The sequence below is a fragment of the Electrona antarctica genome, assembly GCF_951216825.1.
Source record: "Electrona antarctica genome assembly, chromosome: 6".
In the NCBI taxonomy this organism is placed as follows: Eukaryota; Metazoa; Chordata; class Actinopteri; order Myctophiformes; family Myctophidae; genus Electrona; species Electrona antarctica.
The window spans coordinates 29,840,841-29,860,623 of NC_136811.1; the positions used below are offsets into that span (position 1 = coordinate 29,840,841).

Sequence of the window (19,783 nt, forward strand, 5' to 3'; positions counted from 1 at the left end):
TGCTGGGAAGTTTATTCAAGCTGGTTTCCAGTATCTGTTGGCCAAGTAAAGCAACAGGTCCTCCTCCTTCTTGCTTCCTCTGACTTTAACTCAGGATGGTGTTGAGACAGATGTGCCTGCAATATGGTTGTATTAAACTCAACACTTTACTTTGCTATGACAAGAGTTCACATACAGTATTAGTCATATCAATCTTTGCATGGCCTTTTAAAGAGCAAAAACCAAAGTCCAGCATTGGATTGAAACTGGTCAAGCCTGTGTATCGTCTGTCATGTTTTCACTTACATCTTCCCTAGAACAAAGATACCAAGGATTGGACATGGACATCATAAACAGTCAGAAGTGTTCTGTGGTTCAAATGCCAAATGAGCCTCAAGTAGTCTATTTCTGCATAACAGTCACCCTGACGAATCCTCAGTATAACAAAAGAAAGAAATCCAAGCACACTTCTGGGCTAATATTAAAAAACTAGAAAAAGTGCCCCTCGGGGCACAGGTCTCCACCAGGGCAGGTTCAGGTTGTGGCCTCCTGGTGGCGCTATAAAAAAAACCCCACAAAAAGTTAGAATTATTGAGATAAGAGGTTTCTGCCTGACAGCAACAATTTTCAACTACGGTCCCATGTGTCACAGCTGAGTATTGAATTCAACTACGGGCCCATGTGTCACAGCTGAGTATTGAATTCAACTACGGTCCCATGTGTCACAGCTGAGTATTGAATTCCCATCCGGTTGATTATTAACCCATTCAGGCCTGACGTCGAAATTTAAAAAAAAAAAGTTTTCTAAATCATGACAATTTTCGGAAAGATTTGAGGCACATTTTAACGATTTTTCAAAAATAGCAGATCTACAAGTTCATAGCGCGCCACTCGGTGGCGTGCTATGAGCTTGTAGATCTGCTATTTTTCAATAGCTAAATTATAACATAATGTTTAAAACGCTAACGCTAACGTGACATGGATGCGTTCCAGGTCTCAATGGATTAAATGGCATTTCAAAAGACAGCTTGTGTAAGCTACAGTACATGTGTGATGTCATGAGATTGATTGACCAGTGGTGGAAAAAGTACTCTCTGTCTGTTAGAAAGGTACTGTATAAGGCCCTATAGTAAAATGTAGTGCAAAGGGATGTCTTGGTTGGTTAAAATAAAGATTATTAAAATATAATTAGCATATATAAAATATGCATATTTTGTTTCTGTGTGTGTGTGTGTGTGTGTGTGTGTGTGTGTGTGTATACACCTTAGAACTGTTTATTGGCATACAAACTCTCACAACTGGCCAATACAAATAAGGTTCTTTCCACAAAATAATAGCAAATGCTCGATAGTGGGCTCGATAAGGACCCAGCTCAATAAGCCTGCTCGATAAGGTGAGCGTTATCAATAAAACCTTAACGAGCTCCATCCCTACTCATTAGAATAAGTGCCATCCAACCGTTTCTCTAGTTTCTTTGAAAGTGTCCATGTCTCGGAGCCATAGAGTAGAATCGGTCGTCCTAAATATTTTTACTTTTAACATCTTACTAAGCTGGGATGACCAGATCTTATGCATGTCATTGCAGGCTGACCAGGCCATACCCTTCCTAGTTTGAAAGTCCTTTTGGGAAGAAGATATATATGAACCCAAATACTTGTAGTCATCAACATGTTTCAGAGGAGTGTTGTTAAGTGTTTTTATAATGTGGTTATTGTTGGATTTGCATATATTTATACGTATTCAGTTTTCGTCTCGTTGAGATAAAGACCAACACAGTTGGAGGCCTGCTCAAGAGACTGAAGGAGAGCCTGAGCGTATTCCAATGATTGACTGATAAGCGTGATGTCATCAGCGAAGTCAGTGTTGGTTAGGTATTTAGCAGGATGATGAGAGCTTCTCCTAGGGTTTAGTTGGTAGCCCTTATCATTGATAGTATCAACTGATAAGAGCGCCCCTCACTTCACACGGGTGTGATTTTTGAGATACACAGGTTTAATGTTTGTCTTTAGTTCAAAGTTTGTTTTGTAAGTTATACGCATTGACAATGAAGGGAAAATGTACGTTGTTTTCGTCATATTGTCTCTGTATTGTTAATGGCGTTTAATGTTTGTGTTGGCTCCGTTTGTTTTACATCACCATTACATCACCTAATCAACATGAGTTAGACTTAGCGCCCCTCACTTCACACGGGTGGGATTTTTTACCTATACCATAATATTGAACCACGAATAATCTATCATGATTGGGTCAATGGCAAGCAACGTAGTTGCCATTGGTAAACACCAAAAACTCTTGATTCAACATTTTACATTATGGATGAGGAAGAAAGCAAACAGATAGCTGCCATCCTCTCTTAAGCCTGTTTGAGCTTTTGAGCTGTGGAAAAGTCCCCCTGGCAACTAAAATGTATACAAGAAGTCTTTTATCCCAAATGCCATCAACTCGACAAAGTGAATGATGAGTTGTAGCTACAGACATTGGCATGGATTCTATCACCTAGTACATGTGTTTATTTACCCATCAGCTTTTTATGCTGTTTTTTTAAGCGCAGTCAAATGTCCACCCTGGTGGACAATAAAGTACAGAAGTCCTGACGTCACTCCCGTTACCCCTGGGTCACAGAAGTAGGCTATTTGTTCTATTGAATTTCCCAATGGGAAATCTTAGATCACATCATATAAGAAACAGTCAGCCTGGCAATACCGTGTCGTTGATGATATTGAGTTACATTTGATAACGTCTGTGTCTGGAGATTTAAAGGTATATTCAGTGATTCACTTCATTCAAATATCACTTATTTTTTCTTTTTCTTTTTTGATAATCCTCCCTACTATAGAGTGTGCTGACCATATAAGGCAGTGTTTCCCAACCTTTTTTGTCCCAGGGCACACTTTTCATAGCCTAAAAATCTCAGGGCACACCTAGATATACGGTGTATAGGCCTATCTATTCTATATACATATACATACATATGTCTATGTATGTGTATATAATATATACAGTATATATTTATATATTTATATATTTATATATTTATATATTTATATATTTATATATTTATATATTTATATATTTATATATTTATATATTTATATATTTTGGAGAAAAAATAGCTCATATGCAATGTGAAATGCCACCTAATTCTTAATCCTTTTCCTTGTCTTTATTATGGGCCAACTTGTGAAAGCTGCATGCTTTTATTGTGAAGGGTCTCAGTTCTCACAGCCTGCATATTTCCGTGCTAAAAATAGCTGATCGACAAGCTCACAACGCGTTGCGTCCGCAACGCGTTGTGAGCTTGTAAATCAGCCATTTTCAGCATGGAACACGTGTACGATGAAGAATAAATCAGGCATCACTGCGCTTCTGTGGAGGGAGGGAGATATATTGTGTTGGCCGAACGAGGCGATCATGTATGGACAGTTCGACAGCTATTTTTCGTGGCACATTATGTTTAATCACAACAACGTCACATTTACTTTACCTCCTCAGTGTTTGGGTCGGGACATGTAGGACTGTATGTGTCTGCTGTCTACGTGCATATGCGCGAAATGTAGCGTCTTCTGGATGCATCTCTTTTGCATTAACATTTCAATGGCCGAGGGTCGTTAGAGTCTATTGTACCGTCGTTATCGCACGTCTAATGGTTAGACGTGTGACAACAACAACGCCGCAACAATAGGAAGCCTGCAGCCCAGTAGCTATAATATTGCTTTCGGGGGAGGGTTAGTGTTATTTTCGGTCAAATCAGGCGGCACACCTGGACACATCAAACGGCACAGTAAAGTGCCGCGGCACACAGGTTGGGAAACACTGATATAAGGAGTTCATCCCTGTCCCCAGTGAGCCCCTGGGGTCAAAAAACCCTAGTTTCAGTTTTGGTGGCGGGTGGCAAAGCCTTCATCCAATCAGCATGTGCCTTGGTGCTACTGTAGAGCGTGTGCATGTGCACATTTTGTTACCGGGGCGGACCGGGGGTTTTCCAAATCACCCAAATCACTTAATGCTCCTTTAATTCCCTAAGAATTCCATTAGAAAAAAACACTCCATGACCCTGGGGGTCTAGCTGCAGTGACATCCGACTTTGGTGACCTATTTATTCATTTTTGGCCCTGTTGGCCTTCCACATTGAATGTCATACTGACAGTATGATGTCATATCTCTGTGGCATCATATTGACCTCCAAATATAAAATGTTATTCCTCTACTTTTAACAGTATATAATTACTGTTTTAAAAAAATGTAAACGTTTAAAACGAATTTATAGTAGTTCCTTGGCCTACTGCCAAAAACTGTGGTGACTGGTTTACTGAGACTAGCCACAGACACACTCTTCTAATCTAGACGGCTCGCCCCATAGGAGCCACAGTGTAATAAATTCACTCCACTGGCTGGAAAAGGCTATGGTGGCATAACTCCTGCTTGGCTGCCATGAACAGCAGTAGTAGTGGCAGCAGCTCTTTCATGGTGCTCAGACTCACTGACACACACCTGCTGGGTCAAACAGCTCAGGCTGCTGGTAATGTCATTTGATGCGTGCATGGCTGCATGCGCATGGTGGCATTTTGCCATGGTGGCATTTGTTCACACGTGGCCATGTGTTAACACCGGCCATGTGCATTTGTGTGGAACTTTTGGCTAATTGATGACTGTGCAGCTGCGCCACAGGCGCCACACTCTGTGAGTGTGTGTGTGTGTGTGTGTGTGTGTGTGTGTGTGTGTGTGTGTGTGTGTGTGTGTGTGTGTGTGTGTGTGTGTGTGTGTGTGTGCGTGTGCGTATGTGCGTGCGTTTAAGGGTGATTTATACTTAGCAGATCTTTAAGCTCGGGCTTGTGAGCTGCTAGTAGAGCTGCTATTTTTGGTGTGTGACACCTGTGCACCTTACAACAAAGTATAAAATTACCTTTAGACAGCTCTGACAGTGTGAGTTCTTGTCGTCGTATAGTCTTCTTTGTCTTGTCCTATGTTGTTCTCCTCTTTTACTGCGCCCGGGCCAGTGTAATAACTGGATGGGGGCCGCACTACAAATACAGAACATATGAACCTATGCTGCAGCATAAATCTCTGTTAACATTTGCGAGACAAAAGGTGGTGTCTGATTTGTCGATAAAGGCCTTTGTGTGTGAAGGAAATCACTGGCCTAAGTGTGTGAGCAATGTGTATTCACATTCACGTGTGTGCATGAGTTCTGTTTCGATGTGTGATACTATCACTCAGCGTCAAATTATGAGTCGCTAACAGCGCAATTACATAGGCGTCACCCAGCCTAAAGGGAGGGATGCTGTGGTTTGTTAAAGATTGGCCTCAGAGTGTATGCTGCATGTTTGAGTTTGTCTCTGTGTGCCTGTGGTCGGCTGGTGCAGCCAAGCAGCTTGTCCGCTTTCTCTGGACTGGTCACAGGGGGAACACCCCCTGTGACAGTAATGCATATTGATTTGCGCCTAAAATGCCTGAGTGATTGGAGATTGAAGTGTTTAGTTCCACTTTGCATCAGGGCCAAGCCGTGCATTGGTAATCAATTTGCACTTTTTTTCCCGCTGCTGTGGGCAGTTTTCTCTGTTTAGCTCAGCCTCTCTCTCTCACTTTCGCTCGATTCCCCTTTTTGACCCGATCTGTTTCCATTTTCTCTGTCTCACTCACTCACTCACTCTCTCTCTCTCTCTCTCTCTCTCTCTCTCTCTCTCTCTCTCTCTCTCTCTCTCTCTCTCTCTCTCTCTCTCAGACACACGCATACCGGACGGGACCTTGCCTTTTCATTCTAGATGTCCTCTATGAGAGATTCAGTTCTGCTGAGAGACTTAAGTGACCCCAGTCCTCATTACAGCCTGTCCAATATCAGTAGTTTGTTTGATATTGGCCATTATTTGACGTTTTTGATCAGACGTCAGTTATATGCAGCTGATGTGTCCCAGTGTTTAACCACTTTGAACCTGTTATCCCTATTTTTGTCATGTTATTATACAGTAGGTGAATTGAACATTAGTTCAGTACAGAACAGAAGTTTTCAAAAATAGCCTATATGTACAAGCTCAAAATGCATCGCATCATGACATGTGATGTAGATCAGCTATTTTGGAATTATTTTGAATAGGGCTTAAAGCTGTATATTCTTTGTGGTTAATAAAATGTTATCTTGTCCAATCTGTACAATACAATAACGTATTCAATTGGAGTGATTGTACTTGGCAAGGTTATTATCATTGAATGAACAAAGAAAAAGATTGAAACAAATAAAAACAACAATACGATAACTAACTGAAACTGTATTGTGTGTTAACAAAACTAACTAAAGCTAGTGGCGACTGTGGCTCAGGAGGTAGAGCAGGTCGTCCAATGATCCATGGGTCGGCGGTTCGAATCCTGGCTCCTCCTGTCTACATGTCGAAGTGTCCTTGGGCAAGACACTGAACCCCAAATTGCTCCCGATGGGTTGGTACCTTGCATGGCTTCCGCCGCAATCGGTGTATGAATGGGTGAATGTAATGCACAATCTATGTAAAGCGCCTTGGATAAAGGCGCTATATAAATGCACCATTTACCATTTAACTGAAATTATAGACAAACGACATCTCAAATTGTGAGCTTGTAGGTCTGCTATTTTCTAAGCACAATACAGCCGTGCGACAAAGCACAAATCAGGCTTTACACAGTGTTTCACTACTCCTGATCAGCACTCTGAGCACTGAGTACAGGACAGTCTCTCTCTTGGTTGGCTCATCTATTACACATGTGATACGCCCTGGGGTCCCGAGGTAATATAATCTGAACCAACCTGGACCCAATTGATGATAATAAAACATCAAGAACTAAACATAACAGTAACAAAACAAAACAAAAGCTAATGTTGGTGTAGGTTACTGTTGAACAAGATGTTGTCATTCGCTCTCCTGCTTTATTCAGCCATTTTAGCAAGTGACACCTCTCTTTAGTCTTTACAAGATGGAGTATATTTAGGAAAATATAAACAGATTGCATCTGTGGAATAAAGTGGAAAGAAGTGCAGCGCTAACGTATAGCTGTGTAATGATCATTGCACATGCACCTTATCTGCATACACACACGTGACTTTTATTATAATATGGCCCGTTCATTTATTCTTTGTCCGAAAGAATACTGTGTACCGATTTGTGTGATTTTTGGACAGAATCTAATCTCAAATATCAAAAAGTAATATCAAAAAATGTATTTTTACAAAAGTCAGCCTCCTATAAAAAGCAGATGAGAAAATTGCAGGGCAGAGGTTTTTCCTTGGCCTCTAGGGAGTGTGTGTGCAAAGTTTGACACAGATCGGTGCAGTAAATGCAGTTGTAGGTAAAAACGCAAATTAAGTAATGGCATTTGCAAAAATCGGTTACGGACGGACGGACAGACGGACTGAAGGACGGAAGGAAGGACAGACGGACTAAACGGAATAAAATATAGCTAAAATAAAAAATACCAAACTATTATAACCTAAGGTAATTACATTTTGACTTGAAGGTCACATTTTTATTTCTCCCCAGAGCAAGCAGGCAGGGTCGCACTGGTAAAAAAATGTGTTGGCCTTTCCACTCCATAAGAGTGGTTGACAGAAGTGCTCTTAGTCCATATGTGAGCCAAGGGGTCCTATTCAGAAAATTACAGCAAATCACTGCTGTATCAAGGCTGCTGTATCACTGCTGTATCAAGGCTACATGCAACAGAAAGAAGGAAAGGCGGCTCACTGGCTTGTGTGGATATCTCCAGTCCTCATGCTGAATGTCCTTTCAGACTGCAATATGGATTTTACATAAGCACTCTCATTCACAGTGGAGCATGACAATATTAAATAAAGCTTTTACGTATAAGAATTGAATTTGGCTATGTAACCACTGGAGCAGATAAAAGATGGCAAGAGATTCTGTACAGGTTTTGGATATGAATTACTAGCACAGACTTGCTCAGCATTGAGAAACACAACTCTTTTCACTCTCTCTCGCTCTCTCTTTGTCTCTCTCTGTCTACCGCTTTCTCTTTCACTCTCTCACTCTCACACACTCTCTCTCTGTGTCTCTGTTTCTTTTTCACACACTTTCTTTCTCCGTCTCTTTGCTCTCTCTCTCTCTCTCTCTCTCTCTCTCTCTCTCTCTCTCTCTCTCTCTCTCTCTCTCTCTCTCTCTCTCTCTCTCTCTCTCTCTCTCACTCTCTAACACTCATAATCCCAGAAGGGAGGATCCTCACACACGCTCCATAAATTGTGAGTCAGTGAAACTCTGGTTCCTCTTGCCCTAGCTAAAGGGTTGCCAAGTGGTTGTGCAATCTCTAAAGGGGGATTAAGTCTGTGGAGAAGAGGAGAAAGCGAAAGAGAGAGCTGAAGGAGTGCATGGGTGGTGGAGGGGTGGAGGGCTGAGTAGTGATGGCAACCATTCCTGAAAGGGCTGGGAAGGACGTCACCGAGAACCAAAGAGGAGAGCGAAGAGAGCGAGAAAGAGGCAAAAGTAGGGAAAGATGAAAGAGAAAGGAGCATTAAAGAAAGATGGAGGGAACGTGCTATGTAATGGATTAGGGTGAGAGTGAAGTGACGTTGAGTGAGAATATCGCAAGCCTGTTTGATGTCAAAGGGGAGGGGACAAAGCTTTAATCACATGAACCCCTAGTGTCCCATATTGGGGGCAAACATTGGACAAAAATAGACAATGTCAAGCTCACAACGTGACGCAACAACATGTTGTTGAGCACCGGAATCCATAAGGTGCATTCTGCAATCTGCCAAATAGATGAGATTTGTATGCCAAGTTGACATTTTGGCTTTGGCCTGGAGGCAAGGGCGTGTGGTACACTCACATTGTTGGGTTTTGAACTCTGTGAAGCATGAATGTCCTCAGCAAGGAACTCTAAAGGGCTCTGCCCATTAGAGTTAAGATCTCTTTTAGGAAGGTAGGTGTGATGTGAGCTTGTAGATCAGCTATTTTCAATCAAGTATAGTACCATGGTTGAGTACGTTCAACCAATAGGGTTTAAGACAAGTTGTCCTTTCTCAATGACATTCCTGTAGAAAATATAAAAGCCCCTCATAGAAATCGGAATGCGTTTTGGCTAACAAACTAAACTGAAGCGACACACATAAGCACACACCCTGGTCATGAACTGAATGGGGTGGGAGGGGAGGCTCTGTGTGTGAGTAGTCCTGAGGTGTCCTCTGCCATGCCCGATTAGAAATGCAGCTAGTGGAGCGTCGTGGCTGAGAATAGAGGCCAGTACAGAGACGACTGCGTGTTCACTGAATGTGTGTGCATATAAATCTCCTGCCGCTTCACTGAGCTGTCTTCTCCGCTTTACACACCTCTGATCAAACGGCACACTGACAGCGCTTTGACACACGTCCTTGAGCGTGTGTGTGTGTGTGTGTGTGTGTGTGTGTGTGTGTGTGTGTGTGTGTGTGTGTGTGCGAGCGTGTCTGTCTGTCTGTCTGTCTGTCTGTCTGTCTGTCTGTCTGTCTGTCTGTCTGTCTGTCTGTCTGTCTGTCTGTCTGTCTGTCTGTCTGTCTGTCTGTCTGTCTGTCTGTCTGTCTGTCTGTCTGTCTGTCTGTCTGTCTGTCTGTCTGTCTCCTGCCTGCCTGCCTGCCTGCCTGCCTGCCTGCCTGCGCGTGCGTGTGTGCGTGCGCAGCACAGTTATTTCAAGGTGTTGTGTATCTGGTGGTACACCCGGTCGCAAATGAGAGGGTTGCCACCTGTAGTGTGAGATTAAATACTGAAAACACATACATTATTCTAGAGAAGGCCCACCGAGACATTCAGACAGGACATCAACAGTGGGTGAAACAGCCCTCCCTGCCCACACTCTCACTTCCTATTGTCTGGAGTAACACCTGTGCGTGTGTGAACGTGCACTGTGCCTATCGCACACAGGTGGCAAACAATGCTGCAGAACCCAGCAACCCGCCTTCTCCACCTCTTGGTGACACCCATCACACTCTACCCATCATCACACAGAGAATTGTAGTTTCACCCCACGTAACATCGATCGCTGCATCTTTGATGATTTTCAATGGGCGTTATTGCGACCGTCGCAGATTACTATGAAAACCTGTCAATCCGTCTGTCCGTCACGCCTGTGTCACGCTCCTGTACACATTAAGCACACAATAGCATTTTTGTTAGGTGCTTGAAAAGCGCCTGGACTACATTTGCTACTACAGTAACTCTTAGTAGCGATCGTAGTGGACACTTTTTCATGATTGGCTGCCTCTACGCTGCCTCTAAGCTAATGGGAGATTTACCCATAAAACCCATAGTCTGAAAGGCATAAAACCCATACTCAGCAGCAATGTTAGCTGAGGCAGAGGCTGCGGCACACATACACTGATTATAGATGTTCATAAACCAGAGCTTGCTGCACCTGGCAGTTATGACTGAGTCATTCTTGCTTTAAATCTTTCTATAGATTGGATCTATACTGCAGATCTATTTTCGGAGTGTGCGGCAGTTAAACCATGTTTGCAATATCGGGGCATCAGCCGCTGCCTATGGCTGTTTACGGTCCTTGACTTGATGAACCCCTGGGATAGAGGACTACGATGAAGTTGATGTACGTGGATTATGTGTGGATGGTGTTTTGGATGTACTGTATCTTCTCTACTGTATGTTGTCAATGTTTTCTCTGTAGTACCAACTTCAAACTGTGTGATAATCCATTAGTCACAGGGTGACGGATTGAGAAGCAGACACATACAGAAGCAGACACAGGTTTCAGGTTGGTTATTGTGAATGCGAATAGGAAATGATTGAAGAAATGGATGTTGGCCAAGTCATTCGAGTCTCCGTCTCCTAACTGGAAAGGTCATAAGTTCCGGTACTGCAACAGTCCATCAGCAGCCAGGCATAGTTCAGCTTGGGAACATGCCCAAACCTCTGTCTGCATGCACAGTCAAATCCTGAGAGATAATACAAATATTTAGTTAGAATCATCTGCTCAACCCAATGGCAGTGAGTCAGTGGATTGGCCAAATGCCTCATGTAAACGTATGTGAAAGGGTATTTTGGTCCTTTGTCTTTAACTCCATTGTGTTTTTTATTCTTGTTTTTCTGTATTCTGTTTACCTTTGTGTATGACCACTTAAATGATAAAAGACTCTTGGACACTCCATATACCCTTCAACACGATTACATGACTACCATGGAATAAAATGAAGTGTTTTCTGTTTAAAAGTGGCTGTTGACCCCCTCCCATATTCAAGTAGCTTGTTTATTATGGTGTGGGGTCCTTGTCTCCCCTTTCTCAGAATGTTTTTTTGTTTTTGTTTTGTTTCTATGAAGTCATGGTGCCTAATGGTTTATAAGGGCAACGTGGATGTTTGATACACACAGTTACAAAATGCCCCCACCTAAGGCTGCACAATATATCGTTATCGAGGTATGAACATGCACAATAGTATTGTAAAAATACAACGGTATTGCGATATAAATCCCCACCCCTCCCCCCCTCCCCCCCGGCCCCCACCATCCACCTCTAAAGCCAGCAACATCCCTCTGTTCTAGCCTGTGCCCCTCGGGAAATAAACCACCACTCCGTGTGGGAACACAATATCTTGAGAGTGATATTGACTTGCAGTTTTTGAGGGGTAGCTAGCCCCTCTCTGCCCAGCTTTGACGGTTTGTGTGAACACAAACACGATGATTTGATTGGCTGTTCACCACATATAGCGATGATTTGATTGGCTGAGCAATGATGATAAGAGCGCCCCTCACTTAACACGAGTGTGATTTTTTTAATAATTTTTAGCTTATGTTGTAACATTTAAAATATAGAATATGACATTTTAACGGTAATATCGCATTGTGAGCCCGTAGAGTGGCTATGTTTTCATTTTCTATTTTTTTTTTAAAAACAAATTTGAAAAACGAATCAAATGATTTTTCACTTTTTGACAAATTATCGGTCAAAACATTAGTAATTGGGGGGTTAGGACTGAAAATTTGGATCATACCAGAAAGGTGACTGGTTGGAGTTTAATGGGGATGATGACTGCCCTCCTCCTCCACGCGTTGTCCAGGAACCAAAGTCGGGGGAAGAACCTAAGTCTTGAGCAAACAGATCTGCTCTCTGTTTAGCTGTGGGAAACGCTCCATTGAAGAGGATTTCCTATCAGATGGCATTTGGAATTTCCACCCGTGTGATTCTCTGTCCTCTTTAGCTGTGATGTGCTAGCTATAGTTTGTACAACTGTTTTTTTTCTTCATTATTATTATTTTTTTGCTCAAGAGTGCAGAAGAAAAATCACCATGGCTAAATTAATTTTCTCCTCTCTGCTTGTGTTGCTGCAACCCGAGGGATCATCGAGGTAGAGAAGCAGGCTGAGAGGGAGAAATAGAACTGTAGAACAGGAGAGGGGTGCAGAGGAATTTTAATGTGGCAGTGTCTGACTCTAGCTGGCTGCCAAAGAAAAGCAATTACTATCACAGCCCCTCTCACTGGTGTGTGTGTGTGTGTGTGTGTGTGTGTGTGTGTGTGTGTGTGTGTGTGTGTGTGTGTGTGTGTGTGTGTGTGTGTGTGTGTGTGTGTGTGTGTGTGTGTGTGTGTGTGTGTGTGTGTGTGTGTGTGTGTGTGTGTGTGTGTGTGTGTGTGTGTGTGTGTGTGTGTGTGTGTGTGTGTGTGTGTGTGCGTGCGTGCACCTGTTTTTGTGTAGTGTGTGCCTTCCTGCAAGTTGGTGGCTTCATGCATTTTAGCAGACAGGTGGGGAGGGTTCACTTTTTAAATGTACAAACTAAAGTGAATGCAGAATGGTACACTGCAGGGCAATATGACTATACCTGAGCTGTGTGCATGCGCACAAGTGCGTGTGTGTGTGTGTGTGTGTGTGTGTGTGCGTGTGCACACGCGCACGGCGCACGCGCGTGTGTGTCACACTATATTCAGTGCGCCGCTGGCACACAACTACGTATACATGACCCATCACCCTTTACGCTGCGGCTCTGTCGACGTATCACGCTTGCGAGACGTCTGATGTGTCGATAAAGGTCTTCGTGTGAAGGTAATGACTGGCGCCCTCCTGCCTGTTTCTTCTGGAGCCGCTCAAGATGACAAAAATGAAATGGCACGTTCGCTTCGGGTGGGGCGCTCTCTCAAAAAAGTGTGAAGGTGACCTTTTGGGAGACGCCGATAACAAGCCAGCAGATAAGAGGCTGGAGTCAGACAGACAGACGGAAGGACAGATGGAGGAGTTGAGAAGATGCTCGGGCATAGCGCCAGAGGGGATGAAAAGAGAGAGGGGAGGTGGGAGAGAGAGAGTGAACTCCTCTGCAGAGCTTTGGCAAAACCTGCGTTTGTGTCTGCAGCTCAGGGCTCCATATTACACAGACAAGGTAGCTTTAATATAGCACTCTCTAACTCTCTCCCCCCCCCCCCCTCTCTCTCTCTCTCTGTCTCTCTCTCTCTCGCTCTCTCTCTCTCTCTCTCTCTGTCTCTCTCTGTCTCTCTCTGTCTCTCTCTCTCTCTGTCTCTCTCCCTCTCTCTGCAGGATGCGGAGGTTTGCCTACTGTAAGGTGGTGCTGGTCACCTCTCTGGTGTGGGTGATGCTGGACATGTTCATCCTGCTCTACTTCAGCGAGTGTAACAAGTGTGACGACAAGAAGGAGAGAGGACTGCCGGGGAGAGAGGGTGAGGGAACACGCACACGCACGCACGCACGCACGCACGCACGCACGCACGCACGCACGCACGCACGCGCGAGCACACACACACACACCTGACACATATACACGTAACGTCTGTCCCAACAGCCAGGAACCTTGGTGTCGTCCTGGACAGTCAGCTCTCGTTCAAAGCACACATTTCAGCCGCCACTCGATCCTGTAGGTTTACACTCTGTCATGTCGACTGATGTAACTATTGTAGTACTATTGTAACTCCCTCCATACTGGAATACTGGCATGCGCACTTAAGCCTCTCCAATTGAACCAAAATGCCGCAGCTCTGATGCTGGCATTCAAAGCAATGGCAGCGCATATCTTGCAAGTATGATCGCACGCTACAAACCCTCTCGAGCGCTCAGATCAGCCGACGCAGGGAAGCTGGAAGTACCTTCGCTAAAAACGCCGGGACAACGCTCCACACGTCCCAAACTCTTCTCCCTTCTGGCTCCAAAACTATGGAATGCACACAATCAGAACTGCAGATTCACCCAATGTTCCGCCACAGTCTGAAAACCCACCTCTTCAGACTCCATCTTAGCCCATAGAACTTGCCGTAGTACTTGACCTGGCCTCGACCTCCTACAGCCATATGCACAGGCTCAACTTATGTAACTTAAATAGCACTTTATGTAGACATAGCACTCTATAGTGTATACACATATAGTTTCCTTAGATAGATATTCCACTGTTAGGTTCTTAAGCTTACATAGGATTCATGATGACTTTTTATGTTTTGATGTATTACCATCTTTTTTGTTCTTGCTTACTGTAAATCGCTCTGGATTAAGAGCGTCTGCTAAATGCCTAAATTGTAAATTGTACACATGCATGTTCACACACACACTCACACATAACCTATAGACAGACTCAAACCCTCCAGTGCCCTCTTTGACTGTGTGTGTGTGTGTGTGTGTGTGTGTGTGTGTGTGTGTGTGTGTGTGTGTGTGTGTGCGTGCGTGCGTGCGTGCGTGCGTGCGTGCGTGCGTGCGTGCGTGCGTGCGTGCGTGCGTGCGTGCGTGCGTGCGTGCGTGCGTGCGTGCGTGCGTGCGTGCGTGCGTGCGTGCGTGCGTGCGTGTGTGCGTGCGTGCGTGCGTGTGCGTGTTTGTGTTCGTGCCTGCGTGTGTGGGCTTGTGTCAGATACCCTGGTCAGGCCGCGGGACGGCCCTGGTGAGGGAGGCAAGCCGGTCGTGATCCCCAAGGAGAACCAGGAGAAGATGAAGGAGATGTTCAAGATCAACCAGTTCAACCTCATGGCCTCAGAGATGATCGCTCTCAACCGGACCCTGCCCGATGTCCGGCTGGAAGGGTGAGCCAAGTCCCCTCATCCCCTGTACTGTTTGCACACAGGTCCACCATAGTTAGCAGCATAATGGTCTGACAGTGGCCGTGATTAATGGCCCAGCCCATACGATTAATCTCCCATCAACAGTCATAAGAGGTCACAGCCAAGTGTCCACGGTGATAGCTGAGTAATCAGTCACAGTTTGAGTCCCCCCTGCCCTCTGCCTCCACTTATTCACTGAGGATATAGAGCTGTCACGAATGGCCACTGCCAGGACAGTGATCGTTGATGGACCAGTGAGGGATGAGCAAGTGGTACAGTATGATTAATGGACACGTCTCTGGTGGTTCTGAAAGAGTGGACTTGTAGTACGGTTTAAACTATGCATTTCATTATGCAACACGATCACAAGCAGGGAGGAGGGAGGTAGGTAGGTAGGTAGGTAGGTAGGCAGGCAGGCAGGCAGGCAGGCAGGCAGGCAGGCAGGCAGGCAGGCAGGCAGGCAGGCAGGCAGGTAGGTATGCAGGCAGGTAGGTAGGTAGGTAGGTAGGTAGGTAGGTAGGTCGGTATAGGCAGGCAGGCAGGCAGGCAGGCAGGCAGGCAGGCAGGCAGGCAGGTAGGTAGGTAGGTAGGTAGGTAGGTAGGCAGGTAGGCAGGCAGGCAGGCAGGCAGGTAGGTAGGTAGGCAGGCAGGCAGGCAGGCAGGCAGGCAGGCAGGTAGGTAGGTAGGTAGGTAGGTAGGATGGTAAGTATGTATGTAGGTAGGTAGGTAGGTAGGTAGGTAGGTAGGTAAGTAGGTAGGTAGGTAGGTAGGTAGGTAGGTATGAATGAAGGTAGGTAGGTAGGTAGGTAGGTAGGTAGGTAGGTAGGTAGGTAGGTAGGTAGGTAGGTATGAAGGTAGGTAGGTAGGTAGGTAGGTAGGTAGGTATGAATGAAGGTAGGTAGGTAGGTAGGTAGGTAGGTAGGTAGGTAGGTAGGTAGGTAGGTAGGTAGGTAGGAATGAAGGTAGGTAGGTAGGTAGGTAGGTAGGTAGGTAGGTTGCAATCAGAACTGCAGCATCACTCCCGATCTTCCGCCGTAGTCTGAAAACCCACCTTTTCAGACTCCATCATGGCCCATAGCACTTACCCTACCCCCCTTAGACAGCACTTCTTAGACTTATATAGCATTTGAAACAGACTTATAGCATGTCATGTAGACAGCACAATAAGTGCATTGTATGTAGTCATAGCACTTCATAGTATATATGTACAGCATAGTATAGCATATATGTATAGTTTATATGTATAGTGTCATTATATAGATATGTTCTAGTTATAGTTTATATGTATAGTGTCATTATATAGATATGTTCTAGTCACGTTCTTAGCTTACGCATGTTTCGCGATAAATGCATTTTACATATGTGATGTATTCCCATGCTTTTTGTTCTTGCTTAATGTAAGTCGCTCTGGATTAAGAGCGTCTGCTAAATGCCTAAATTGTAAATTGTAAATTGTAGGTAGGTAGGTAGGTAGGAATGAAGGTAGGTAGGTAGGTAGGTAGGTAGGTAGGAATGAAGGTAGGTAGGTAGGTAGGTAGGTAGGTAGGTAGGTAGGTAGGTAGGTAGGTAGGAATGAAGGTAGGTAGGTAGGTAGGTAGGTAGGTAGGTAGGTAGGAATGAAGGTAGGTAGGTAGGTAGGTAGGTAGGTAGGTAGGTAGGTAGGTAGGTAGGAATGAAGGTAGGTAGGTAGGTAGGTAGGTAGGTAGGTAGGTAGGTAGGTAGGTAGGTAGGTAGGAATGAAGGTAGGTAGGTAGGTAGGTAGGTAGGTAGGTAGGTAGGTAGGTAGGAATGAAGGTAGGTAGGTAGGTATGAAGGAAGGCAGGTAGGTAGGCCTAGGTAGATACGTATGAATGAAGGTAGGTAGGTAGATAGATAGGTATGAAGGTAGGTAGGTAGGTAGGTAGGTAGGTAGGTAGGTAGGTAGGTATGATGAAGGCAGATAGGTAGGTAGGTCGGTAGGCAGCAGTCAGGCAGGTAGGTAGGTAGGTAGGTAGGTAGGTAGGTAGGTAGGTAGGCAGGCAGGCAGGCAGGCAGGCAGGTAATTAGTGGACTGCTTCTGTGTTCACAGCCACGTACATTGCAGGGGTATCTGATGACACTTGCTGTAGATACCATAACCAATGCATCTTCATATTGAATAAACCCGTCATGGAGGCCGCTATGGACTGATTACTCTTCCATGTGTGACAGGAAAGCACAGCATTGCTATGAACGGAAATGTCCTCTATACATTTATTTCTAAGATGACAGCCTCATTTTAGATTTTTTTGCCAGTAGCTCTTTTAATTTAATTGGGAGGACATATTATTCCATTTTCATACCACACTAGAGTTGTAATGATTTAGCAATCTGGAATGGGCAATGGCCCAATCTTGTCGATACAAAACATACATATATTCATTATTCAGATCTGTATTGTATATTCAAAGCACTCATTCTGTGAAAAGGAATAGTTTTTAATTGAACATCACACAGCATGGTCACGCTTGCCAATCTTAAACTTACTTCAACTTCCTTCAGTACACAAGGTCCTTTCTTTCCCTAAGTGATGCCTTTTTGGCAGCCATGCAGCATGCAGTTTGCAGCGTTGTAGATGACAGATGCTTCCCAAGCCTCAGTGTCAGTGAGGGAGAGACAGTGACTGAGCAAACACAAACACCAGCAGCATGGATGATGGCCGTCAGAATGTGTCTCCCCTTCAATGGGGCATGACTACTTTCAGCAAAGTTAACCATATGGGTTTTGCACGTTTGAACTTCACATGAGGAAAACAATACAATTGATTTTGTAATTGTTGGATTGCTGACTATGGTATCTGGGTATAAGATATCATCTCATTTTGATCGTAGGCCCCCGAGTAGAATAAATTCTAATGGTTATTGTATTGTGGGCTTTGTGGCAGAATTTGTGATATTGGCAAATGTCAAATTTGAAGAGATATTGAATTTGAAGAATCAATATGATATCATATTTTGAAGAAGCTTGTGATTTATACACACGTCAACCACTACGGGATTGACTTAAGTAGCTTTGGAATTACTACGTTTCTCAAGTTAATTTAAGAGGCTACATCACCAGTGGTTAGTTACTGTAATTAGAGCAGATCAACATGGCTTCTGTTCACTTTCAGTGGAGCAGTGAAGAAGAATGTAATGATGGGGCTGAAACAGACAGACAGACAGACTGACAGACTGACTGACTGACTGACTGACTGACTGACTGACTGATGACTGACTGACTGACTGACTGACTGACTGACTGACTGACTGACTGACTGACTGACTGACTGACTGACTGACTGACTGACTGACCAACCAGGTGACAGGCTCACGCAAGTCTGTCAGGAAAGAAAGGGAACATTGATCCGTGAAATGGGTTTTAGTATTTGAGCGAGAGTTGATTACTAGGTGTGTTTTCACTCAGCCTCCTCTCCTTCTATCTGCTTTTCCAATTAGGAGATAAGACACAGTCAATACCGAGCAGCGGAACGTTCGTGTGGGTGTGTGAGGTGGATGTATGTGTGTGTGCGTATCCGTGTGTGCGTATCCGTGTGTGCGTATCCGTGTGTGTGTGTGTGTGTGTGTGTGTGTGTGTGTGTGTGTGTGTGTGTGTGTGTGTGTGTGTGTGTGTGTGTGTGTGTGTGTGTGTGTGTGTGTGTGTGAGGTGGATGTGTGTGAGGCTGTGTGGATGTGTGTTGTGTGTAATAATGTGATGTGTATTCTGTTTGAATGCTATATGGGAAGTCACTGAGTGGATTCATCACAACCATATGGGACTGTCATTAGCTGAAACTTAGCTGAAAAGATTATCAGCTGTGCTGTGAGGAGGGCTGATCATTCAGAAGCTGCATGTACTGCATGCGTGCGTGCGTGCGTGCGTGCGTGTATGGGTGTGGGTGGGTGGTTCTGTAGAAGATTGCTCTCGTGAAAACACTTTCCATGACCACATCCTTCAAGAAACTGACTTGGATTTATTTTATTTTATATGTAGGCCCACATGTGTGCTTATATGTGTGAGGCTGTACGTTTGTATACTGTATGTACGCATGGGGAAATGTAATAACCCATTCTGGACGGGAACCCCTTTTGGTGTGCATTACTTTAGCTATTGAAAAAAAACAAGATCTACAAGCTCATAGCGAGCTTGTAGTTTGAGATTGGGGTCCGCAGCCAATTACATATAATTCTGGGGCTCCTTCACATAAAATAGTTTAAGAACCACTTACATAGAAACACAGGTTTTTCTGAAAACGGTCTAATGAAAAGGTCTAAATGTAATAAAAGCACTCTGCCGCCCATGCTGAATATCTTTGACAATGCAGGGCCTCCAGGACTGCCTGTAACTCATTACACTACTCTGTTGATTCCAAGTGTTTTTATACTACACTGCACTCTCTGGCCCTCATTTATCAACCGTGCGTACGCCAAAATATGGGTGTACGCCGAAATTACCGCAATTTTCGGCATTTACCATTTGCGCCAACGTTTGATTTTGAACTTGAGCCAAGACAATAACCACGTCTGGTCGGGAGCTGTCGTACGCTTTGTCCTCACCTGTTTTTCTGTCGTAGAACAGCGGAGCAGCATTGTTTGACCAGCTGAGAGGCTGTCACAGGCATCGAAACATATGTATTCACTCCTAAAATGTTTATATAAAACTGTATAGGTATGTATATGGGCTAAATGTAAAAAAGTAAAAAAAAGTTAAGGAATACATCAACGATGTGTCTTTGTGTCATATGAAATTAGTAGGAGCTTTCCAACTTTACAAGCAAGCAATTAAAATCGCGCATTTAAAAACAATGTTGCAAGTTAGATGCGTAAGCCATTTA

General features: G+C 44.3%; 1 protein-coding gene across 1 annotated transcript in view; it reads left to right on the plus strand.

The window, feature by feature from the left end:
- galnt1 (UDP-N-acetyl-alpha-D-galactosamine:polypeptide N-acetylgalactosaminyltransferase 1) overlaps positions 1 to 19,783 on the plus strand; it is a 67,955-nt gene that overhangs the window by 23,534 nt on the left and 24,638 nt on the right. The window contains 2 exon segments of the mRNA XM_079503071.1: positions 13,454 to 13,593; positions 14,766 to 14,934. Coding sequence (XP_079359197.1) covers positions 13,455 to 13,593; positions 14,766 to 14,934 — 308 coding nt within the window. The 5' untranslated portion in view covers position 13,454.